This window comes from Erythrolamprus reginae, chromosome 6 (assembly GCF_031021105.1).
Source record: "Erythrolamprus reginae isolate rEryReg1 chromosome 6, rEryReg1.hap1, whole genome shotgun sequence".
In the NCBI taxonomy this organism is placed as follows: domain Eukaryota; kingdom Metazoa; phylum Chordata; class Lepidosauria; order Squamata; family Dipsadidae; genus Erythrolamprus; species Erythrolamprus reginae.
In genome coordinates this window covers 86021074-86047711 of record NC_091955.1, presented here as the reverse complement: position 1 = coordinate 86047711, position 26638 = coordinate 86021074, and the positions used below count along the sequence as shown (strand labels likewise).

The following is a 26638-nucleotide window of genomic DNA, read 5'->3' as shown; positions in this document are numbered from 1 at the left end:
CTGATAAAGCATGCTTTTAAATTCCTTTCCAACTCTGCAATTCTTCTTCTACTATTCTGATCCTGGCAATCCAACACATCGTATCTTGCCCTTCAGGGTTTCATGCTGCCACACATTTGGGGCATTCAAGAAACTAGACCTTTTTTGCTAAAGCATGACAGCACCCTACTGTGGTTGTGTGTACGAAGAGAAGGAGGCAAGACTTTACAGGGTTTTGCCAGAGGAGCAGGAGGTTTGACCAGCTGGCAAACAGCAGGGTATCAGCATCCCTACAAAAGTTGGCAATATCTCATCCATGGATATTTTGGAAGAAAGGTTAATTGAAAACAACTCAACAAGCAAGTGGAAAATGAAAGTATCTAAAAGGACCATCATCAGACCTGACCTTCAAGGTTATAACAATGATTTAGACACATAAGGAACAGCCTAGGGAATTATTTTGGAAAAGTGGGAAAGTATTATTATGCCATGTGAAATAATGGATTCAAGGAATGTTTATCTTTTTTTTTTGAAAAGGCTATTTTTTCCTACAGGTAGTAATCCAAAACCAACACAATATATTTCCCTCTGGCCCAGAGTTTGTAACGTTTTATGAGAATGAACCATTTTAGGTCTAACTTGATACAGTCTTATGAATATATTTAACAGATATAAAGTTACAATTTATATTGTCTGGTTCCTAATATGATTTGATTGCTCATTTGTACCCTATGACTATCCTTAAGTGTTGTAACTTATGATTCTTGACAAACTTTTCTTTTATGTACGCTGAGAGCATATGCACCAAGACAAATTCCTTGTCAATTGGCCAATAAAATTCTATTCTATTCTATTCTATTCGTTCTGTTCTGTTCTATTCTATTCTAATTCTATTCTATTTAATGGATGTACAGTATATCAATGTAATATGTCCCTGTTTACTGGTCCCCTCCCCATTTGTGTGGTGTTTTTTTTTAATGCTGGATGGTTTTGAAACAAAACAAATAATTAATTTGTTGGGCTTGTGTACCAGTCATTCTATATATTATTGTCTATATTTTTTTAAAAAAATTGTAATATAATTATTTCTTTAAAAAAAACCCACTAAGATGTAAATAGCAATGTGAAATTGCTGCTGGACTGTACCATCTCGGATTGCAGTAGGGTTTGGGAGTGGGGTGTGGGAGTCAAGTTTGAATTCTCCTTCAGAAATTAACAACTGCTGATTTAAAAAAAAAATAGCATATCCAGGAACTGGTTCTAGATTTTGTGTGTCTGAATTGTATAGAGCCAGGGTGGCAAAGCAGGTAGAGTGCTGTACTGCAGGCCACTGAAGCTGACTGTAGATCTGAACATCAGCAGTTCAAATCTCACCACCGGCTCAAGGTTGACTCAGCCTTCCATCCTTCCAAGGTGGGTAAAATGAGGACCCGGATTGTGGGGGCAATAGGCTGGCTCTGTTAAAAAGTGCTATTGCTAATATGTTGTAAGCCGCCCTGAGTCTAAGGAGAAGGGCGGCATAAAAAGGGAATGAATGAATGAATGGATGAATGAATGAATGAATGAATGAATAAATAAATAAATAAATAAATAAATAAATGTTTCTCAGGCACTAAAGGAAGCCTCAAGCGAACAAATGAACCAATCTGTCTGTTTGAAACATGCATAACTAGAAAAAAAATCATACCTCTGTCTGAACCATGGACATCCGATAAGACCTCATATCGGACACCATTCCCAATATATCTACAAATTCATGATCATGAATGTGTTGTAAAAGCCGGTCTAATGCTATGAAGGTCCCGGTTCGTCCTACACCAGCACTGCAAAACAAAAATAATGTTACACACCATTGCTTTTGAGGTGAGAAATAGGCTTATCGGTTCTGTAATCTTATGAACTAAGATTAAACATAAGAATGGAATACTTCATTGTCAGATATTATTTTGCAGGTAGCAAAATCTCGCACAGGGACACACGTGTGCAGGTGTTTTTTGCTTCCCTTGCTGAAACATGCGTCCCCGTGTGAGATTTTGCAACCTGTCAGTCACTAATGGGTAGCTAAAAATTTTACTGTCACACTGTGGGTGTGGCTTATTTTGTGGGTGTGGCTTAATGGTCATGTCACTGGGTAGGAAGTGGCTTGCCAGCCATGTGACCAGGTGGGAGTGGCTTGAACAATCATCATCGTCCAAGTGAACTGTCAAGTCCTTGATTTACATCTTTACCAGCGTTGCTTGCTGAGGTGACAATTTGCTTTGTGTTTCCTGTGCTCTCCTTCCTGGGTCACCCCCCCCCCACTTCAGGCTGGGTAGCGAGGTGAACAGGTGCTGCCAGAAGCATAAATGCTGCCCGCACCGCTTCCACTCATGCCATCTGCTTGCACCGCAGGCGGGAGGTGGCTGTGTGAAGCTGGAGGGGAGCCGGGCAGGAGAGAGGGAAGCTCGTCCAAGGCCAGGAAGGAGGAAAGAGGAGAAAAGCAAGGAGCGCAGCAGCAGCAGGAAGGAAAAAAAGGAGAGCCGAGCCAAACCCAGTAATCCAGGAAGTGACAGCCGCCAATCAGCTGGAGCTGCACACTCATCTTCATTTCTGCCGGTGGAACTGCATTCCACCCTGTCCTGCCTGCTGCCCACCCCTGCTGTCAGTGGAAGAGCAGTTTGAGAAACAAGTTGGAGACTTCAATAAATTCTCTACCAAATTCCAACAAGGAAAGCTGGCAAAGAAATTGTATAGTCCTTCTGATTCCCCTTCACTGCCCCCCTACCACCAAAAAGCTCAACTTCGGTCCTGTGCAAGAAGCACCATAGTTCTTGTGGCTATGTTATGTTCACATCTTCCACATGTCCAGGAGACAACAACTTACCTGCAGTGTACAACCATGGGCCCTTTGCTCTTCGTTGCCTGCTGCCTGACCATCTGTACAAAGTGCAAAATGCTTTCGGCCGCGTTGGTGGGAGGAACACCATGGTCAGGCCAGGAGGTATAATTAAAATGCATCACGTCCTGCACTTCGTCTGCCTGAGTGGAAGGAAAAAAAACAACCAAAAGGTTTCTCCATCACTGCTGTAGATAGTCTCAATTTACAATTACAGTCATACCTTGTCTTATAAACTTAATTGGTTCCGGGATGAGGTTCGTAAGTTGAAAAGTTCGTAAGAAGAAACAATGTTTCCCATAGGAATCAATGGAAAAGCGATTAATGCGTGCAAGCCCGAAATTAACGCCTTTTGCCAGCCAAAGTGCCTGTTTTTGCACTGCTGGGATTCCCCTGAGGCTCCCCTCCATGGGAAACCCCCACCTCCAGACTTTCGCGTTTTTGCGATGCTGTGATGGTCCATCTAGTCTGCCCTTGTACTAATTCTTGTATTTTATCTCAGGATGGATATATGTTTATCCCAGGCATGTTTACATTCAGTGACTATGGATTTACCAGCCACGTCTATTGGAAGTTTGTTCCAAGCATCTACTACTCTTTCAGTACAATAACATTTTCTCACGTTACTTCTGATCTTTCCCCCAACTAACCTCAGATTGTGCCCCCTTGTCCTTGTGTTCACTTTCCTATTAAAAACACTTCCCTCCTGAACCTTATTTAACCCTTTAACATATTTAAATGTTTCGATCGTGTCCCCGTTTTCCCTTCTGTCCTCCAGACTATACAGATTGAGTTCTTGAAGTCTTTCCTGATAAGTTTTATGCTTAAGACCTTCCACCATTTTTGTAGCCCATCTTTGAACCCGTTCAATTTGATCAATATCTTTTTGTAGGTGAGGTCTCCAGAACTGAACACAGTATTCCACATGTGGTCTCACCAGCGCTGTATAGAGTGGGATCACAATCTCCCTCTTCCTGCTTGTTATACCTCTAGCTATGCAGCCATGCATTCTACTTGCTTTCCCTACCACAAGTGAAGTTTTTGCTAACACAGAACTGCCATTATAGTCATATATTGCGGCAATTGCTAATCGAAGTGCCAACTTTAACAGATTAACACAGTTGGAAGAGACCTTGCAGGTCATCCAGTCCAACCCCTGCTCAAGCAGGAGACCCTACATCTGCCTCTACTTAGATAGAGCTTACAACCTCCTGATTTTATCCTCTGCCCTAAGTGTTCTGCACATGCGCAGAGGATAAAAGAACTTAAACAGCAGTATTGGGATGGGTGGGCAGAATTCCTCACAACTAAAAGCTGCGTGGCACCATTTATATTGACCTACATAGCTGATTCTGAAGTTCCTGAAGACCCAGTTGGCTTGCTCTTCTTCTGAAAGCATCTCCACCATGATGTCTCCATAAAGGACTGCCTCTTCGGCAAAAGGCCAATAATGGTCACATTTTACCTGGAAAGGAGGAAAAATAAAGCCAAGTTACAAAAGGGAAACAAATATCTTAAGAGGGTTTTTCCTTTGCAACCATCAAAGTTGATGCGATGATCCAAGGAAGGAAGGGATGTGCAAATCTAGACATAAAGACATTCCTTTTATCCAGGAGACCCCAATGCAACTCTTTCATGGTGGTGGTTATTTTGGATGGGATAGCGATTTGTCTGTTTTGGATTAGATACTACTGAGAGAAAAAGAAAGGTGAGTAAATCTGGCGCAGTAATGTTTTTCCGACTTGTACACTCAATCTGTCTTAACCACAGCGTTATCGGTGCCTTAAAAAATTACCTTTCAGGTTGTGCATAAACAGTGATGGGCTCCTATGGGTACGGTTAGTATGCAGTACCGGTAGAAAAAGTTGATTTTTTCTCTTTTTCCCCCCCTTCTGGGCTCTGGGTATGTTTTTCCTATCGCATTAAATGAGGTTGAATGTGTATAATTTTAGAAGAGCTGCGCTCGTGTGTGTTTGTGTGTGTACATACACATACAGTTTATATAGTAGATAATTTATATTTTTGTGTACCTGCGTGTAATATGCATGTACACATATGGCATATATACATAGAATTAAATAATATATTCTGGATATTGAGGAATCCCAGCGACCAGTTAGGTCCCACAGAGTTGGCCTCTGGGTCCCGTCGACTAAACAATGCCATTTGGCGAGACCCAGGGGAGGAGCCTTCTCTGTGGCGGCCCCAACCCTCTGGAACCAGCTCTCCCCAGAGGTCAGAATTGCCCCCACCCTCCTCACCTTTTGTAAGCTCCTTGAAACCCACCTCTGTCGTCAGGCATGGGGGAACTGAGATATTCCTTTCCCCCTAGGCCTATACAATTTATGCACGGTATCTTTGGTTTTTAATAAGGGTTTTTTAATTATTTTAAATATTAGATTTGTCATATGCTGTTTTATTATTGTTGTTAGCTACCCCAAGTCTACGGAGAGGGGTGGCATACAAATCTAATAGATAGATAGATAGATAGATAGATAGATAGATAGATAGATAGATAGATAGTAAATAGATAAGGAAATTGTATCTCTTTGAGGTGAGGAGAGGCCAGGCACCCTAACCCAAACCCTTGACGTGAGTGACGTCAAGTTGGCCACCTGTAAGCCAGTCACGTGACCTTTAAGCCACCCCCAGTCACATGATCATCAAGCCACTCCCATCTGGTCACATGGCTGGCAAGCCACACCCACAAAATAGGCCACACACACACAGTGTGGTAGTAAAAAAAATTGTAGCCCTTCACTATGTGTAAACTACAATATTTATTGCATCTGGGCAAAATCTGCTTGAGAAATGGTTGGTATTCCTGCTCCCCTTCTTTTAAATTTCATATTATTGCTCTTCCTTTGTTTATTTTTATTGTTTCATTCTTTGTTATTGTTATGTTTAAAACAATAACCATGTTATGTTTAAAATAATTTTTCCTATGTTATTGTTGAAAGCTGCCTAGGGTAGCTTCAATGCAAATAAGTTACAAACACACAAAGAAATATTTTTAATCTATTATATGGAAGTTTAAAATGAAGGCATTTGCCTTAAGCTGGATTTTCCTGCTGATCTATCTAGCGCAGTATGGACTATTATACTGAGTGAAGTGACTGTCTAAGATTTCTCTTCTAGTTTTGTTAGCCCATATGATTAATTGGCGAAAATTAGCAAGGTGGTGTATTGTGTGAACATCCAACTGTGAGATGTGTGAAACTAACTGAATTCATTAGTTCCCAAGGAATTAAAATTCACCTCAATCAGACACACTTTGTGTGCTAATTGTAGCTATTGCTGGAGTGGGATGTATTGGCAAACATCATTTGTCGCTTTTTTCATCTCACAGTTGAACTTACTGTAATGCTTTATTCATGCAATGGACGCTGAGGACTTTCAAAAATCCACAGCTGGTGAAAAATATGGTTGCTCATATGTTAACTGGTTGTCTCCAGGTGTAGCAGTATAACATTATTGCTGTAGACCCACTGGCTTCAGCTTTATTTCCAGTTGCAATTCCTTTATTTCCTCGTCATTGTGCTTACATACCCCAGTAAATTTGCTAACAGTCTATTTGCAAAAATATTTGAGATTGTACAGTTTTTAAAAACCCAGCTGTATCTGGGATAAATGTGGCATTACAGATAAACCAATCAATTCCTGTAGTTGTGTTGCAGGAACAGCAAATAAGGATGAATTGATTTATATATACTTAATCTTCCAATAAAAATGTTAGAGGAAAGAACCAGAGGTGGGTTCTTGCCAATTTGGCCCGGTCCTCTTGAACCGGTAATTGGGTCACCTTAATAATGGGACACCCAAGTACAACTTTTAAAAAGCCAACTATGAATTTATAGATGCCAATCTCTCAACTCCTGACTGGCAAATTCTGCTCTCTGGCTGTAACAATGCCAATATCCTCTATAACATCTTCTTGCTCGAAGTCGAAAGAACTATCAGACTACACATACCACTGATAACCACCATAACCAAGAAGAACAAACTGCCTGTATCAATAAGGAAGCTACAATCCCACCCAAAAAAATTCCCTCTGGCAAAAAAACAAAGCAGGCTATGTAGCTAACTTCAAAAACCGCTACAAAAATATATGCCATCAAATAAAGACGGAATGCTCCAACTATCACAGCGGCTTTCGATACCATCAACCATGGTATCCTTCTGCACCGGTTGGAGGGGTTGGGGGTGGGAGGCACTGTTCTCCAGTGGTTCTCCTCCTACCTCTCTGGCCGGTCGCAGTCGGTGTTAGTGGGGGGTCAGAGGTCGGCTCCGACGTTTCTCCCTTTTGGGGTGCCTCAGGGGTCGATCCTCTCCCCCTTGCTATTTAACATCTACATGAAACCGCTGGGTGAGATCATCCAAGGACATGGGGTGAGGTATCATCAATATGCCGATGATACCCAGCTTTACATCTCCACCCCATGCCCAGTCAACGAAGCGGTGGAAGTGATGTGCCGGTGCCTGGAGGCTGCTGTTGGGGCCTGGATGGGTGTCAACAGACTCAAACTCAACCCAGATAAGACGGAGTGGCTGTGGGTTTTGCCTCCCAAGGACAATCCCATCTGTCCGTCCATTACCCTGGGGGGGGGGAATTACTGACCCCCTCAGAGAGGGTCCGCAACTTGGGCGTCCTCCTCGATCCACAGCTCACATTAGAAAACCATCTCTCAGCTGTGGTGAGGGGGGCGTTTGCCCAGGTTCGCCTGGTGCACCAGTTGCGGCCCTATCTGGACCGGGACTCATTGCTCACAGTCACTCATGCCCTCATCACCTCGAGGTTTGACTACTGTAATGCTCTCTACATGGGGCTACCTTTGAAAAGTGTTCGGAAACTTCAGATCGTGCAGAATGCAGCTGCGAGAGCAGTCATGGGCTTACCTAGGTATGCCCATGTTTCACCATCACTCCGCAGTCTGCATGGTCTGCCGATCAATTTCCGATCACAATTCAAAGTGTTGGTTATGACCTTTAAAGCCCTTCATGGCATCGGACCAGAATATCTCCAAGACCGCCTGCTGCTGCACGAATCCCAATGACCGATTAGGTCCCACAGAGTGGGCCTTCTCCGGGTCCCGTCAACTAAACAATGTCGGTTGGCGGGCCCTAGGGGAAGAGCCTTCTCTGTGGCGGCACCGGCCCTCTGGAACCAACTCCCCCTGGAGATTAGAACTGCCCCTACTCTTCCTGCCTTCCGTAAACTCCTTAAGACCCACCTTTGCCATCAGGCATGGGGAAACTAAACATCTCCCCCTGGGCACGTTTAATTTATACATAGTATGCTTGTGTGTGTGTCTGTTAGTATATGGTTTTTTTAAAAAAATCTTTAAATATTTTAATTAATTGGATTATTATGATTTGTTTCACTTGTTGTGAGCCGCCCCGAGTCTTCGGAGAGGGGCGGCATACAAATCCATAATAATAAATAAATAAATAAATAAATAAATAAATAAATAAATAAATAAATAAGAGGAAAACCTTCTGCTCACAAAATCCAACTGTGCCTTCTATAACTTCGTAAATTACAAAATTGAGAACTTGAGACCCTTTCCACCACTAAAAGGACCGAACAACAAAGAATGTTATGATGAAACAGACAAAGATAACCTCTTCAGCACATTCTTTGTCTCAGTCTTTGTAAGTAGCAATGGCTCATATTCAAAATTCCCTAGTCGGACCACAAATACTTGCTGGGCCAGCAAGATGATTAACCAGTTTAATGTAGTAGTTAATGGGATAAAAACTGAGACTGGGTAGTACAGTCTTAGGCACAAAGCCTGCTGAATGACCTTGAGCCAGTCCCTCTCTTTCAGCCATAAAACCAATTCCAAAATCTTGTTGAGAAGACTGCAGGCATTTTCCAGTAGTCAAGAAATTTATTTATTTATTTATTTATTATTTGGATTTGTATGCCGCCCCTCTCCGAAGACTCAAAGATTTAAAGGGAAGACTCAAAGATTTAAAGGGACACACATGGATAATGCTAAATGTAGAATTTTAGCAAGACTCCATGTTCCAAGTGGCATGAAAGAATCTAGAATCATAGAACAGGAAGTGACCTCAGATATTATTTTATCCAATGCCCTGCTTGGTCTACATACCCTTCTCTTCTCATTGCACTGAGTAAGCATAACAATGATTTGTGACTTCTGCTGGAGAACCATCTTCCAAAAGTCATTCCTTGTCTCGGGGAGTGGTCCTTGTGTTGCAATATACTCTTGTGGAGAGTTATAACCCTACAAAAGAAAAAAAGCTTACTACAGTATTATTTTAGTGACATATTTTTTTGAATAAATTTATTTATTTATTTATTTTATTAGATTTATAGGCCGCCCTTCTTCTTGCGGACTTTGGGCGACTTACAAGGATAAAATAGACCCAGTAGCACTAAATACAATTTCAAACATTAAAAATAACTAAATGATGCCTTTTAAACCACATCAGACTATGGTTTCTTCCCATGGATATCTGCAGAATGATTAATTATTACGTAACCATTGCCTTTAAATTTTGTGAATTTAAACCTTTGTCATCAGGTGCTTCTTTATTCTAAAAGTTGTAGCAACCCTGAATGTAGTTGTCTGGATAGGTGGCACACTTACATCTCTACATTTCAAATCCTGATCTAGCTTTGCTTAATGTCTAGGATCATCATGTGCCTATTTCTGCTGTCCTCCAAAACTTATCCCATATTTCCAGCATCAGATTTCATTTATTTTCTTGCATTACAGGATAATCATGTTTGCAAAGTTAAATTCATCAACCAAGTGGAAGGTTATTACCTCTAATTTGAGCTTACAAACACATATTGTTTTGTGTGTGTATTGCTTAAGCAGTCTCTAAATATGCAGAAACAACAGTCCTACATGAAGCCCTATATGGCAATGGACCAGAATACCTCCGGGACCGCCTTCTGCCACACGAGTCCCAGTGGCCAATCAGGTCCCACAGAGTTGGGCCTTCTCCGGGTCCTGTCGACTAAACAATGCCATTTGGTGGGACCCAGGGGAAGAGCCTCCTCTGTGGCGGCCCCAGCCCTCTGGAATCAACTCCCCCCAGATTCGAATTGCCCCTACCCTTCCCGCCTTCCGCAAGATGTTGAAGACCTATCTATGTTACCAGGCATGGGGGGAATAACTATCTCTTCCCCCACCACCACATTTTTCCTGACTGTAATATATGAAAATGGTGTGATTGTGCAGTATGATTGCTTTTAATATCTATGGGTTTTTAATCTCGTTTTTTAACTTTATTGCATTTGTATTCTATGTATTGTATTGTTGTTGTTGTGAGCCGCCCCGAGTCTTCGGAGAGGGGCGGCATACAAATCTAATAAATCGTAAATCTTAAATCTTATCCTTAAGTGACCCTGTTCACTTAGGCCAGGAGTCTTCAACCTTGGCAACTTTAAGACTTGTGGACTTCAACTCCCAGAGTTCCTCAGTCAACTTTGCTGACTAAGGAATTCTGGGAATTGAAATCCACAAAAGTTGCCAAGGTTGGAGACCCCTGGCTTAGGTGCTAATTGGGATGCCATAAATTAGAATTGCTATTAGAAGAAACAATTTTAACTGTTTGCATACATTAAAAGAGCTGTGTAGGCTAATGCTACCCTGACCAGCTCAATGCTGACTCAGCCTTCCATTCTTCCAAGGTCGGTAAAATGAAGTTCCAGATTGTTGGGGGCCATATGCTAAACTGCTTAGAGAAGGTTATAAAGCACTATGAAGCTACATGTAAGTCTAAGTGCTATGGCTATTACATTCTGTGTAGTAGTTCTCAAGCTATGAAAATACTGTCACTTATCTAAGTCCAAGCTACTTACAGGAATGTAGTTGGCATTAATGTAATCAGAACCTTCTTCTTCATTCATTGTGACCAACTGAACGCGGCTGAAGTCATCTGCAAAAAAGACAACATGCCAATACAAATGCATATCACAAATTTTGGAATTAAATCTCAGCAAGTTTTATATACATTTGCCTGGATTTTTTTTGGGGGGGGGATCAAGAATCAATCAATTGCAGTAGCTGATATTTCAATACATTCACACTTTTTGTATACCAGGGAAGGGAAAGTATCTTATTACTACTGTTCAGCAAAATCCTTCCCTTCTGGATTGCCAGGAGCACATTAATATTTCAAAGAACACTTGGGAATATGTCATTGTATGGTGCATCTGTCTGTGCATAGGTGCACATTGCTTAAAATGCAAAAATCTACCCTTTTTGTCGGAAGGAAGGGAGGGTGGAAGGAAGGAAGGAAGGAAGGAAGGAGGGAGGGAAGGATGGAAGGAAGGAAGGAGGGAGGGAGGGAAGGAAGGAGGGAGGGAGGGAGAGAAGGAGGGAGAGAGGGAGGGAAGGAAGGAAGGAAGGAGGGAGGGGAGGAGGGAAGGAAGGAAGGAGGGAGGGGAGGAAGGAAGGAAGGAGGGAGAGAGGGAGGAAGGGATGGAAGAAAGGAAGGAAGGAGGGAGGGAGAGAGGGAGGAAAGGATGGAAGGAAGGAAGGAGGGAGTTAGGGAGGGAGGGAAGGAAGGAAATAAATAAATGTCACTATGTGAATGATATAAATATAGAAAAAGCTGGCAGGAATATAAGTCACACAATTATTCATCTCCCTGATGGAGTTTACGGTGCGAGATAAACTTTTTCCCGGGGTTGCTGGCGCTCCTAATAAAGGCATCATTGCTTTGACTACAGAGAGTTGTGGTGTTTGGGAAGCTGGGTCAGAACTGCTACCCTTTGGTGCTGGTATTCCATGTCTTACATCCAGCAATTTCCTCCTAAAAGAACAACTTACAAGGCAGGATGTTTGTGTAGCGGTTTTTGCTACGATTCATGGGAAGATCCGCTGCAAAATGTGGAGTTTCCAGCCCAATCAGTTTCAGTTCCTAAGTGTGACATACAAACACACACATTATGCTTAGATATTTTTTGTATCAGCATCTTTAATATTGGGCAAGGTAACTCAATAATGACATTATAATCAAGGCAGCAGATTTGTTTTCAAAGAATAGCTGGGCTAAAACCCCAATAAGGGAGGCAAATGTGAGAGTGAACCATTATCTTATGTTGACATATGTTTGCTTTTCTTTCCTCCATGGGAGAAAATGGACAACATGAGGGCAAAAAACATAAACATAAAAAAGGAATAATACAATTTAGTAAAAGGAATTCTGAGACAAAGAAAAATCATCTTTGCAAATGAATATTTACTTATCTGAATATATAATTTTATCCTCACCAAACATTAGTGGGATTATGTGGGAAAGAAATTTCTTCATTTATCCTACTTACACTTGAAAACTGTATCATTGGAAGACATTGACCACTGGTATCTTCTTCTTAGGGCTGAGAGAGAAGAACTTGCCCAAAGTCACCCATCTAGGTGAGACTAAAATTAATAATCTCACAGTTTCTAGCTAGCTGCTTGAACCACTACACCAAGCCATCTCTCATTAGGGTTTAACACACACATACAAATATCACACACATACATATTTGAGAGTGTGTTTGTCGGGTTTGCCAAGATAACTTACTACGGTAGTACTTTGGTACTCAACTGCTTTGAAACTCATTGAATTTAGGTACTCAAAATATTTTGATATGAAAATTTCACCCCGGTACTCATTGTTTGTTTGGTACTTGATGCACAAACTAGAACTTGTTGGTTTCAGCTAACTTGTGACTCGCTACATTATTCCCTTAAGGGAAAAACCTGTTTGGTACTCATTGTTTTTGATACTCATTGTGCCTCCCGGAAACAAATAAGCGATGAGTACAGAGGTATCTGTACTATGTTGTTTCTCCTATAATAAAGAAGAGATGGTTGTTATATTATCTCCTTGCTTAATGGGACGTATGAGATCTCCCTTCTTCAGGACAGTTTTAAAAAGAAATGGAAAAGAAACTGATATTTAAGAAGTAAGAAGAAGAAGCCTAGGTTCGCCTGGTGCACCAGGTGCGGCCCTATTTGGACAGGGAGTCATTGCTCACAGTTGCTCATGCCCTCATCACCTCGAGGTTCGATTACTGCAATGCTCTCTACATGGGGCTACCTTTGAAAAGTGTTCGGAAACTTCAGATCGTGCAGAACGCGGCCGGGAGAGCCATCGTGGGGCTTCCCAGATTCGCTCATGTTTCTACAACACTCCCTGGCCTGCATTGGCTGACGATCAGTTTCCGGTCACAATTCAAAGTGTTGGTAATGACCTTTAAAGCCCTACATGGCATTTGACAGAGTACCTCCGGAACCGTCTGCTACCGCACGAATCCCAGCGGCCGATAAGGTCCCACAGAGTTGGCCTTCTCCAGGTCCTGTCGACTAAACAATGTCGTCTGGCAGGCCCCAGGGGAAGAGCCTTCTCTGTGGCAGCCCCGGCCCTCTGGAATCAACTCCCCCCGGAGATTAGAACTGCCCCCACCCTCCTTGTCTTTCGTAAACTACTCAAGACCCATCTATACCGCCAGGCATGGGGGAACTGAGACACCTCCCTCAGGCTCTTTATATTTTATGTTTGGCATGTATGTGTTGTTTGTTTTTTAAATATGATAGGGTTTTATATGCCTCTTTTTTAATATTATATTTGTTTCGCTATAATATTGTTTTTATTATTGTTGTGAGCCGCCCCGAATCTTCGGAGAGGGGCGGCATACAAATCTAATAAATTATTGTAATAATTATTGTTATAATAATCCCTCCGCTCCCACCCCGCTTTAAAGTCTAAGTAAACTATCTAGTCATTTACTCGTTTTACTTTCATAGAATTTAAATAGACAATATCTGAAGTGGGATTACCTCAAATTGCAGAGAGAATTTGTAATCAGAATCCTTGGCCATATCTTTCACGTAGCTGTCAAAATCATCCAGCTGCACAGGGCTTTTTAAAAAATGCATGCAGAAAGAAGTAAAGAAAATTATTATGTCATTCACAAAAGTCACCATCTGGTGATTTAACCAGGAAGCTGAAGAAGTAACTTATGTCTGTATCAAACTAACTTGGAACTGGATGAGAGAAACATCAATAAAATATGATATGTCAGACAGGTGTTACTGAAGTGATGCCAGAATGGTCTACTTTAAAAAAAACCACTGCAGAGATAGCTAAACAATTTCAGCATCCTCACTCATATGCATCTCTTCTCAATTTGTGCCTTATCTAGAATAGGATATAATAAAATAAATAAATGTCAGCCCTCCTTGCCACAATAGCGGGTGAGCTGATAGTACAGTGATACCTCGTCTTACAAACCCCTCGTCATACAAACTTTTCGAGATACAAACCTGGGGTTTAAGATTTTTTTGCCTCTTCTTACAAACTATTTTCACCTTACAAACCCACTGCCGCCGCTGGGATGCCCCACCTCTGGACTTCCGTTGCCAGCAAAGCACTTGTTTTTGCGCTGCTGGGATTCCCCTGAGGCTCCCCTCTATGGGAAACCCCACCTCTGGATTTCCGTGTTTTTGTGATGCTGCAGGGAAATCCCAGCAGGGGAATCCCAGCAGCACAAAAACAGGTGCTTCGCTGGCAATGGAAGTCCAGAGGTAGAGTTTCGAGGGCTTTGGTGTTTTTGCGATGCTGCAATTTCACTGCTGCTCCCTTCGCTGGGAAACCCCGCCTCCAGACTTCCGTTGCCAGCGAAGCGCTCGTTATTGCGCTGCTGGGATTCCCCTGCTGGGATTCCCCTGCAGCATCACAAAAACACAGAAATCCAGAGGTGGGGTTTCCCATGGAGGGGAGCCTCAGGGGAATCCCAGCAGTGCAAAAATGGGCGCTTCGGCTGGCAAAAGGGGTGAATTTTGGGCTTGCACGCATTAATTGCTTTTCCATTGATTCCTATGGGAAACATTGTTTCACCTTAAGAACCTCGTCCCGGAACCAATTAAGTTTGTAAGACAAGGTATCACTGTATTTAATTACATGTCTTACCCCAAGAAGGGAAAGGCCCCTCACCTGACTGAATTCTTCATCCTCAGGCAAACTGTCATCATCCACAGTGATATCAAAAGTGGGCCATCACTCCATGAGGCAATTTGTGTCATGACAGCTGATGAAAATCTTGTCTTTGCATATCACAATATACCTGTCTTTTGCAGTCTTGCCTTTCCCTAAAGACGTCCAAAGTCTGTTTCTCATATACAGTGGTACCTCTACTTAGGAACTTAATTCGTTCTGTGACCAGGTTCTTAAGTAGAAAAGTTTGTAAGTAGAAGCAATTTTTCCCATAGGAATCAATGTAAAAGCAAATAATGCGTGCAAACCCATTAGGAAAGAAATAAAAGCTCAGAATTTGGGTGGGAGGAGGAGGAGGAGGAGGAGGAGGAGGAGGACAGTTGCTGCTGAAGAAAGAAGGTGAGGTGAAAGGAATCAAAAAAATCCAAAACTTTAAGGCTTAAAAAAAAAGAGGGACTCTGAGGCGACGAGGAGCACGCGCCTCCCATGTACCCGGCACGAGGCTGCCTCCCATACACTGCGCCAGAGAGAGAAACTCAGGGAGAATGGCAGGAAACTGGCCGGGCCTTCATACCGCTTTCAAATTTCCTGCGAAATTTTTCCAGGCTTGGGTTCTTAAGTAGAAAATGGTTCTTAAGAAGAGGCAAAAAAATCGTGAACACCTGGTTCTTATCTAGAAAAGTTCTTAAGTAGAGGTGTTCTTAGGTAGAGGTACCACTATATATGTAAAATCATAGAATAGGAAGTTTGAAATCCTTGTTTCCAATATTTTATTTTATCCTTCAACATTTGGCAGGAGTAAAGGCACATACACACGTGCTAACCCTGCTACTTGAAATACTGCTGTCCAGACCAGGTTTATTACCTCATCCAACATTAGGAAATTTTAATGTTTTGTTATTATTTCCAACACGACTCAGCATCTAAAAAAACTCGTCCCAGCTCAGGACAAGTTTGTTGTTGTTGATTTAAATCCTTTTATTCTAAAATCTTATTTCCTGAATACAGGTAGTCATAGAAACATAGAAGACTGACGGCAGAAAAAGACCTCATGGTCCATCTAGTCTGCCCTTATACTATTTCCTGTATTTTATCTTACAATGGATATATGTTTATCCCAGGCATGTTTAAATTCATTTAGTCCTCAAGATACGACAGTAATAGTGGCAGGAATCACAGTTCTAAATTGTTATGATTATAAATGAAGGCATCATGTGATTGGATTTTGCTATAAATCAGAAATAGGCAAAAACATCAAAAATTGCAATCATGTCACCACCAGAAGGTACAAATGGCCATAAAGATGTGCTGGTTGCCAAGTGCCCAAATTGTGATCATGTGGTTGTAGGATATGTGTGTATGCATACTGTGCATGTACAGCCATCATAACATTAAGTTGTCTTGGGGAAGGGCGCATTATAACTTAAAATGATAATTAAACAAACTATTGTAACTCAAGGACCACCTGTAATGAAGAAAAGTCAACCACTATCCTTGTCTAGTTTCCGTGCTCCAATTTGTGAAGATTAGATACACGTATGGGTTTCTTTTTCCTTAAAGCAACAAAACCCCAAGGAACCTGTCTTTTATCAACAATTAATTACCGCTGTTTACCTGCTCTCATTAATGATCCAGTGAACAATTAGCAAATGTGTTGAGTGATGGAACAGTTTGATAACAGGAATGTTCCTGGGTTTTCCCCTTCATTTCTTTCACGCTTTATGAGAGTCAACCAAAGGCAAACCCCTTAGGGAATTGTTAACAAGAGATAATTGATTTTTCCCCAGTGCTTAATTTTCCATTTGTCAAGAACTTTTTTTTTTAAATCATGAAGGATCTGCTTTGAAAAGTAAATGGAAACCTACAGTTTCTCATGATGGAAGGTCATTTTCAGCGATACCTCCAATTTTTGGACAGTCCTTCAGCAAGGACAAAGCAGTGCAGGTTCCAAAATTGAAAGGGTTCTTGCAAGGGCCGATTATAGAAATTTTAGCGATTATAAAGTCATCATAGGGTGCCCTCATTGGTGTGGCTCATCTTCTGACTTTGTTAGGAATTCCAAAAAAGCGCCCTCTTCTTCTTTTTATTACTCAAACTTTTCAGATTTATGCTTACGATTTTCAGCCCTGGAAAACTTATTTCTGTTTTTTCCTTGGACATTTCCACCCTAATACCAAACTATTTCTATAGCCAAATGCACAGGGGGAGGGGGATACTGATGCATTAATTAAATAATTGATATTTATAAAATGAGCATACTTGGTCAGCTTTCTCTTCTTCAATCCATTTTTACTCCTGAAAGAAAAAAGATAAACACATTCCATAGTTATGTATCAATTCCAGTGCTGTGGCTATATATTACTGATGTATTTCCTACCTATCTACATGGTTGATAACAGTCAGCACTGACTTGGTAGCACACAATCTGACACACCATCTTTCTAATAACAAAAGTGCACCAGTATTGACATTTTAATGCACATGTGTGAACATTCGTGCCTCCTATGCTGTAAGAATCTAACCTGATAATGGATTTAATTGGCAATGAAAACTTGCTTATCTACCTCCTAACTCCCATTGTCTGCTTCAGAACCAACCTTATGTTTCTACAAGATGAATCTCCTGATTTTCAGTCCCTAAGCAGAGACACCTTTTCAGTTATATTTTTACGTATTTTATTTATTGCAATATTTAACTGCCTGGTAGAAGGGCTTAAAAGCAAACTGGCTCATTCCTTAAAACAAAACCAAAAACCCAGAACAGTTCTACTACAGCAGATTCTTGTCTCTAGCAGGCCAAGAATATATACTGCTCAAAAAAAATAAAGGGAACACTTAAATAACACATCCTAGATCTGAATGAATGAAATATTCTCATTGAATATTTCATTTGCACAACTATTCCATTTGCACAACAGCATGTGAAATTGACTGTCAATCAGTATAGCTTCCTAAGTGGACAGTTGGATTTCACAGGTTTCATTTACTTGAAGTTATATTCTGTTTTTTAAGTGTACAGTGATCCCCCGGGTATCGCGATCCCGATCATTGCGAACGGGCTAAATCGCGATTTTTCAACCCGGAAGTCAAAACACCATCTGCGCATGCGTGCCCTTTTTTTTTTATGGCCACGCATGCGTAGATGGCGCCGGGCAGATCAGCTTCTGGGCGGCTTCCCTGGGTCCCTTCCCCTGCCCACGCCGTTCGCTGGGGCCGCTTCCCAGCTGAGTACTCAGCTGGGAAGCGGCGCGAGCGAACGGCTTGTCTGCCGCCTGCCTGCCCGCGCGCCCACGGCTCGCCCGCCCTTTGCCCGCCCACACCGTTCGCTCGGGCCGCTTCCCAGCTGAGAAGCGGCCCGAGCGAATGGCTTGTCCGCCGCCTGCCCCGCCCGCGCGCCCGCGGCTCGCCCGCCCACGCCGTTCGCTCGGGCCGCTTCCCAGCTGAGAAGCGGCCCGAGCGAACGGCTTGTCCGCCGCCTGCCCCACCCGCGCGCCCGCGGCTCGCCCGCCCTTCGCCCGCCCACGCCGTTCGCTCGGGCCGTTTCCCAGCTGAGAAGCGGCCCGAGCGAACGGCTTGTCCGCCACCTGCCCCGCCCGTGCGCCCGCCCTTCGCCCGCCCATGCCGTTTGCTTGTGCCACTTCCCAGCTGGGAAGCAGCGCGAGCGAACGGCGTGGGCGGGCGAAGGGCAGGCACGCGGGCAGGCAGGCAGCGGACAAGCGGCGGGCGCGGCAGCAGCAAGGAGTGGGCGGCCGGTAATACCCCCAGCGCCGCTTCCCAGCTGGGAAGCAGCACGAGCGAACGGTGGGCGGCGGGGAAACCCCAATCTTCGTCTCACTGCTGCGGCTATAGTAAAAACACCATCTGCGCATGCGCAGATGGTGTTTTTACTTCCGCAGCGCTACTTCGCGAAAAACCGGTCATTGCGAGGGGTCCTGGAACGGAACCCTCGCAATGATCGGGGGATCACTGTATTTGCTTAAATTAAGGTAGATGTTTAGGTGAAGAACATTATGTGCCCTGTATCGCAGTCATACTAAATCAAAGCACGCAAATATGCAACGACAAGATTCCATGTAACTATACCCAGTTTTTCTTAAAACAAAATACCGCCGGTGGTCTTTATCCCCCGGCACATTTTGCAGGAGGCCCGGGGGACACAGAGACCGGTGGCAGCCGCCATTTTGAATTCGGCCGAGATCTCGTGAGGCTTCGCAAGATCTCGGCCGAGTAGATTGGACCAGAGTGGTCTGATCGTGACGTTGTCCGGGCGGAGCCTGCCGGCCCTATAAAAGGGCTGGCTGGCTTGGCGTCGGCCTTTTCGCCTGGACTCCGTCTTCGCAGACACCCGCCCGCCCCCCCTATCTTGCAGTGCGCCAATTGGGGTCGCCCTATGGGGCCGAATAGGAATTTTTGGCGGTCCTGGCGTTTTAGCTGGGACCGTTTTTTTCGCCTATTCCGCACTGGAGAGACGGATAAGCGGCTAGGGGGTGCTTGCACCTGTTTTAGGTTGATTGGCTTACCTTTGGTCATTTGGGTAGGCAGGTTAGGGGCAGAAAATTGGGTGGTGGTTTAGCAACTGCGTGTTCTCCGTTGGGCATCTTTGGGGATGATTGACAGGTTCTCTCCAAAGGCTTGTGGTTTTGACGACCTGAGCAGTTGGGGGGAACCTGTCTTTGGGTCCCGCCCATTTAATTCCCCTTGTAGGGGTTAGCCGGCGGGACCTCCCACATGCAAGTGCATGGCAAGGTCTCAGGTGAGGGAGTGGTACCTCACCTGGATTAGCATGGAGCTACGCCCATAAGTTGCCCCGGGGGTTTATTCTATGTCATTTTCCGCCCCGGAAGCAATTGTTTGACCCTGCGGGTCCTTGTTAGGGTTATAGTTAATTATGCTAATTATGCTAATTTATTTAAAATAAATTATGCAAATTTATTTTAATAAAAATGACCCAGTTTTAAATCCAGCTCTTGTGTCCGTGTCATTACTCCACCTCTCCTGCAAAACCCTAGATTTGGTTTGTCCCAAAGGTGTTTTTTCAAGAGGCAACTGGACTTTCTAGTTTTTATTTTGAGGACGTTTCTCTTCTTATCCTGAAGAAGCTGAAGAAGCTTCTTGGATAAGAAGTGAAACGTCTTCAAAGAAAAAAGCAAAGGAAGTCCAGTTATCCAAAGTCCAGTGTCCTCTTGAAAAAGCACCTTTGGGACAACCTTGACTTGGGTGACAGAATCTCCATGGACGTTTAGATCTGGTTTGCAACACTTTTTAGCTTTTTGATTTCAAGGAATAAAATGCAATCACAACTTTGGAAAATTCAGATGAATTAATCAAACCCCCCAAGAAAGGAAACTTGTTGGGTCAGTCTTCCCCAGCCTGGTGTTCTTCAGTTTTGTCTGTGCTTACCAGGGAAAGTTGGGGACCATGGTTGAGCACATCTGGAGAACAACAGGTCAAGGGAAGCTGGCTTTGATTACTGTTAAGCGAAAGAAGGGAATGTGACTTACCAAGGGTTAATATAAAATGCCAAGAGATAATCAGTCCAGAGGCAGGAGGGTAACAGAGTTAGGAAAGCAAAGACACTCCTACGCCTGTGAGTATTAATAGATAACATACACAGGTTTTTTTTTTTAATCAGGACAAAAAGCAAGATTATTAATATGGCAAACAGAAGTCAATACAGCAATTTGTCATTTGTTAGACTTGGGCAGTTGGAGATTCCAGAAGACATAACAGAGGGGCTTAGAGGCAGTAATGGACTGCTGCCCCCACAGCGGGGAGGGGGGGGCAGTGAAGGTAGTAGTAAATTTATGCACTATTTATTGAATACTTAAATAGGTTTTTTAATTGTCCTTCCTTTTCTAGTACCTTAATATGACCCTTAATTACTTTTAAAATAGGGAATAATTAAATTGCATGTTTTTACTCCTAAACACTTTAAATCATTTTAATCATTATCTAGAAATGAACTGAACTAAACTCAATGAAAGAAAATTGAGCTACTTGCCTACTCTGTTATCATACAGTACAAAATCTTAAAATGTTACTGTGCTACTCAACAAATAATGCTGTCTATCATTTGTCCGTTTTGTGGCTATTCAAATAATCAACTGAAAAAGAGTCTAAGTATCTATTTGGAACTTATCTTGGTCGGGAAGCAACTTCCACCCAGTCACATGACCTTTAACCATCCCCGGCCACATGATTGCCAAGCCACACCCACAAAACAAGCCACACCCACAATATGGCAGTAAATTTTTTGGCAGCCCATCACTGCTTAGAGGTCTCCTAAATTTGGTTGATACTGAACTCTTCATCAGGCAAAGAAGTCTGCAATTACAAATAAGGCTACGTGACAAAAAACAGAAAGAGAAGGTGCACCCATTTTGTTTTTTCAGCACATAGCAAATGTTTGCACTTGATTTAGTTCTTTATGAAACAAGTTTGAATCACTGCCCATTCCACCGAAAGCAACACTGGGCAACCCACGGCAATCACTTCTGCTGTTTTCTGTGGAAAGAGAATCTTAGCTAACAACTAAGTGAAAGGCTCCCAATCCTTGAATGTCCCAGACACGCCTGCATTATGACTTGAGCGCTAAAAGAAGGAAAGGAAGAAGGATGGAGACGTGAGGACATTTCATGAGTTCACAAATTAGATTTCCCCAGACATTCAAGCGGGAGGCATGGGATATTATTGAAGAAGATCTCATGGTCAACATTTAGACATCTGGCGACCGGCAATGTATTTACAACATCTCCAAGGTCACAGGATTTGTGGCCTTCCTAGCCTGCTTTAAACAGTCATTGGAAGTAGCTGGGTTCATGTGATTCACTTAACAACCTCATCAATTTTTTAACAGTCATGGCAATAAAAAGGTTGTAAAACGAGGTACAATTCATTTAACAGGTGTCTCGTTTAACAGCAGAAATTCTAGTCCCAATTGTGGACATAATTCGGGGACTGTTGTCTGTATTCCAGGATAGGCAGGTCAGAACTCCAATGTAGATTAGGTTTGTAAACAAAACATACACAAGCTAAGACTATATTTATTAAAATAACAGTCACAGAATCTTGTAAGTCTGAATTTGCTTCTCACACCTGTTCTCAAGGTTATTCCCTCTTTCCATTACAGGTTCATTTCTCTACCTTGGCCCCAAAAACATTAAAAAAAATCGCTTAAATGTGGTTGTTGTAAAGGACAAAAAAATCCTCAGATTTAATTAATAACTTAATATGTATAGGTCCTGTCCTGAAAAACCATGGAAAATGAGATTCGTGAAAGTTTTGAAAGATCAACGATGCCCTCTTGAGGCTGAAAAATAGGACTCAAATTTTTGTCTTGATAAAAAGGTAAAAGTACCGGCATGAGTGGAAACAAGGTGGATAAAAACTGCTGTAAGTTGTCAGTGGTGTACTTTTTTCTTAGTTAAGGTAATTTCTCCCTAGTTTTAGGTTGGTTCTCTTCTTGATTTAGTTTCCGTCGATCTCTTTGCTTTGGGGTCAAGCTATTCTCCAAAGCAGGGCTCTCCAACCTTGGCAACTTTAATATCACATGTAGTTCCAGCTGAGAAACATTATAGAATGACTGTTTAATGCAAAGGGTGGGTTTTAAAGTCCAAATAATTGTTAAATACATAAAAACTATCTTTCCTCTACTTTACGGAAATCCGTTATTCACAGGTGGTCTTGGAACGCATCCCCCGCGAAAAATGAGGGATTATTTTATTTTAAAGTAGCCTTGCTCTTTACATTGTGCTACGAAAAGGCATTTGTTTCTGCCAGACAGCAGAGGTAGTCTTTCTACAATCTTTCTTGAATTTTCACAGCAATGTTTCAGGTTTGTGGCGCCCATTTTTAGAAGCATCCATAAATGTGAACGCTGTGTTTTACACGTACTCCCATTTTTAAAAAAGGAAAGCGATTCCCACTTCTTTGAGTTCTGAAGCTGCTGCTCTTAAAGCCTAACTATAACTGCCACAAACATTGTAATGCTGTTTAAATTAGGAAAAAACTCCATAATACTTCCTGATCCTTTAATAGCAATTTTGGATTAGATGATAATGATTTGAGATAACTCAGTCCCTACATTCTATTGGATTGCCAAAACTGCTATGGAAATTAGAGCTGCACAGAAAGTTTCTCAAATAAAGATTAATTCTGTAATTTGAAATGTTCTTATCTCATCTCAGGAGAAATAATACTCTTCTATGTTAAAGTATGTTTTTAAAAGAGAAAAATCACCAGGATCTATTGCAAATCTTCTGAGAAATACCTACCAGTTGTATGGGAGTTTCCCATCTCTTTCCAATGAAGCAAAATTCACAAATGTTCCTGCTCCGCACTCCCTAATTTGGAAGATTCAAAGTTATTATTGATGGATTTTTTTTTTTTTTTAAATCATGTATCTTGGCAGAACAGTCAATCACATTAAACTTAAAACAAGATAAACTAGACTCTTTTCCTTTGCTGTTAAAAGGGGAAAAAAGAGGATGATTAACCCTGCTATTCTTTAAATGTTATTGGTTTTCCAAGAGCAGTTCTGGTTGTCTACTTGGAATGTAAATTAGGATAGGATTAGAGCATTGAAATAAATGACAGCCCACAGCTTCCTCACCTCTGCTGTTGCTCCACACCTTGATTTAGCAAACAGTTTTGTCGTAAGCCAGAAAATTTCTCAGGAGCAACACTACTGCAAAAAATGATCCGTTTAATGGGTTTTACTGAAAACTGTGAGGATAGTGATAAAAAAATTGGCACGGAGCTTAGGAGCCTTAGCAACTAAAGATATGCACAGATGTGAAACTAGTGTTGAACTTGATGTTGTAACAGAAGGGCTAGGTGGGAACTGTAAAATCAGCAAGCACAAAGTCTTTCTGCCCCAAACAATTTCCCCATGGATCATAATCATAATCAACAGAGTTGGAAGGGACATTGGAGATCTAGTCCAACCCCCTGCTTAGGCAAGAAAACCTACACTACTTTAGACAGATGATTATCCAACATTATGTTGGAGCATTCACAACTTCTGGAGGCAACCTGTCAACTTATTAATTGTTTTAACTGTCGGGAAATTTCTCTTTAGTTCTAAGTTGCTTCTCTCCTTCTTCAGCTTCCACCCATTGCTTCTTGTCATACCCTCAGTGTTGTGGTTGGCTCTGGCCCAGCTCCTGCCCCAGGGAATGGGGAGGTGGACGCAGGGGAAAATTCAACATGTCACAGGCCTGTGTTATTGCCGACAGAATCAGTTTAGAGTTTAGTTTCCTCGGACGAAGAAGAAGGTGGGAGTGACTCGGCAGAGGGGGACTTGGCACACAGCCCAGGCAGTCAATCTTCCTTATCTTCTATAGCTTCAGATGATGACATTTTGGACCCACGCAAGCGCAGAATTATGCGTAGAAGATACCAAGTAAGAACATATTACAGGAAATAAGGGAGGCCACCTGTGTTTGGGTGGAGCTCCAGTAATTAGGGCTGCTGCTATAAATAGCAGCATGTGGGTTTGGCCATTGTGGAAGAATATCTGTTCGCAGTTTCGTCAGGAATCTTGTGTGTTGGACTTTGTCGCTTTTTCACGCCTTTGAAACCAAAGCAGAGCAACGTGTGTGTCTCACTTCGTTGGAAGTATCAGGTAGGAGATTATTAAAGAGGTCCAACTTAGAATTAAGAAGACATTTCCTGACAGTGAGAATAATTGATCAGTGGAGTGCCCTGCCTCTGGAAATTGGGGGTGTTCCATCACTAGAGGTTTTCAAGAAGAGGCTGAATAGCCATCTGTCCAAAAGTCTTTAGGGTCTTCTGCTTGAACAGGGGATTGGATTAGAAGACCTCCAAGGTCCCTTCCAACCTTGTTATTCTATGTTCTGTATGCAAATGAACTAAACTTCATTATGTACTTCTGGGGTGAATCTACTGGAAACATTAAAGCTAACAAAAACCCATCTATACCCTCATGTTAAATGCTAAGCTCCGTGGAACAATCTGTACTGCTTCCGTGTTACATATCGAATTTTTATCCTTTAAGAAGACCTTGATATTGGAAGGTGTGTGGTCCTACCTGGCCATTTGTAGATGTTTCCTCCGAAGAACCACCAAGGTTACAAGCAAGAGACCTATCAGAAGAATGCTCAGAATGGCAAGAATAGAAATCACCACCAGGTTAGGATTCATTTCCACAACTGCAATCGAGAACAAGGGATCCAGGTTAATGAAAGCAATTGATACTAGCATTCCCATAAAGTGGCATAATAAAGTAAAAAGATGTGAAGCATCACCTTTGGCCAATGGCTTTCTATTTCTAGAGGTTTTCTTTTGTTTTAATATTCTCAAAAATATATTTAAGTTTTTTTATTTTTTTTATTTATTTATTGGATTTGTATGCCACCCCTCTCCGAAGACTCGGGGCGGCTAACAGCAATAATAAGACAGCATATAATAATAATCCAATACTAAAAACTATTAAAAACCCATTATAATAAAAACCACACAGACATACAGACATACCATGCATAAAACTGTAATGGCCTAGGGGGGAAGAATATCTCAGTTCCCCCATGCCTGGCGGCAAGGGTTGGTTTTAAGTAGCTTACGAAAGGCAAGGAGGGTGGGGGAAATTCTAATCTATGGGGGGAGTTGGTTCCAGAGGGCCAGGGCCGCCACAGAGAAGGTTCTTCCCTTGGGTCCCGCCAAGCAGCATTGTTTAGTTGACGGGACCTGGAGAAGACCCACTCTTTGGGACCTAACTGGTCACTGGGATTCGTGCAGCAGAAGGCGGTCCCTGAGATAATCTGGTCCGGTGCCATGAAGGGCTTTATAGGTCATTCGTTAATTGATTTCTGCAATTAACAAGTCATGTGAATTAATCAGTAACCCGTATCTGCTTAACCCTGGCTCGTTTCATTGAGAAGGTCTTAAGTTAGAAGTGGCTAGAAGACTTCAGCATAAAACTGACATTCTGGTATGGCCAATGTCAGAAAGCAAGTCTTTGCATAATGACTGAAGGCTATCAAATAAAAGGGGGAGGCTGATCTCCCTTTCAATGAGATCCAAGGACTAAGGAAAATATTTGCATGATATCATATTGGCAGGATTCATCCATTTCACTCATCTTTAAACCAGGGGTGAAATCCTCTGAAATCTGCTACCACTTGCACGCGCACTATTGCGCACTAATGAAAAAGGAGAATTTTGAAGCCACTAGAATCTGCAAAGATAAGTAAAACAGTGAGGGGAGATCAGCTATGTTGTGCGATTTAGATTAGCTAGAAAGCAGGAAATCCATGCTTCATAGCTGATTGTTGGATATACCGGTTCATGAGAATCAGTAGCATTTTTTTTACTATCAGTTCGGGCGAACCGGTCCAAACCAGTAGCATTTCACCTTTGCTTTAAGCCCTGATTTGCAAACCACAACAGCTGGCAACAACTGACAAAGCATTATATATTAACCCTAACAGAGAATACATAGATACAGCAAATTCTCATTATTCTTGGTAGTAATGTTCTCTGAAAATGTCCTGAATACCGAATTAATAATGCAGAAACCTCAGCTGGGGACACACACAAAAGGTAATCACAGTGATTGGCTGCCCTGTATGTCCACCAATAATCATGACAGCATCACAATTTTGGACTTGCAATTATGTTTTTTAAAAAAAATCCAAAGAAGAGTTTTTATTTGGAAGAATCTTACAATAAAGCCATTTGGAAGCTCTAGTGAATTCCTGATCCCAAAATTGTAACATTGCATTTTACAATCTCAGAACACTGGTCAAGGTTCTTCTTAATCCTATAGAACAGTGGTTCTAACCTTTTTAATGCCATG

The 26638-nt window shown here is 42.2% G+C and overlaps 1 protein-coding gene across 5 annotated transcripts in view; it reads right to left on the bottom strand.

Moving 5' to 3' along the window:
* Positions 1-26638, bottom strand: part of PTPRO (protein tyrosine phosphatase receptor type O) — a 164349-nt gene that overhangs the window by 8623 nt on the left and 129088 nt on the right. For 2 of the 5 annotated variants that reach the window (XM_070754277.1, XM_070754279.1), the window contains 10 exons: positions 24872-24992; positions 23094-23162; positions 17081-17116; positions 13666-13747; positions 11668-11758; positions 10695-10771; positions 8971-9105; positions 4197-4319; positions 2843-2997; positions 1667-1802 (listed from right to left, as the gene is read on the bottom strand). In XM_070754277.1, the coding sequence (XP_070610378.1) occupies positions 1667-1802; positions 2843-2997; positions 4197-4319; positions 8971-9105; positions 10695-10771; positions 11668-11758; positions 13666-13747; positions 17081-17116; positions 23094-23162; positions 24872-24992 (1025 nt within the window). Of the gene's footprint in view, positions 1-1666; positions 1803-2842; positions 2998-4196; positions 4320-8970; positions 9106-10694; positions 10772-11667; positions 11759-13665; positions 13763-17080; positions 17117-20321; positions 20406-23093; positions 23163-24871; positions 24993-26638 lie in introns of all 5 variants that reach the window. The other 3 variants (XM_070754278.1, XM_070754275.1, XM_070754276.1) reach the window with 3 other exon arrangements.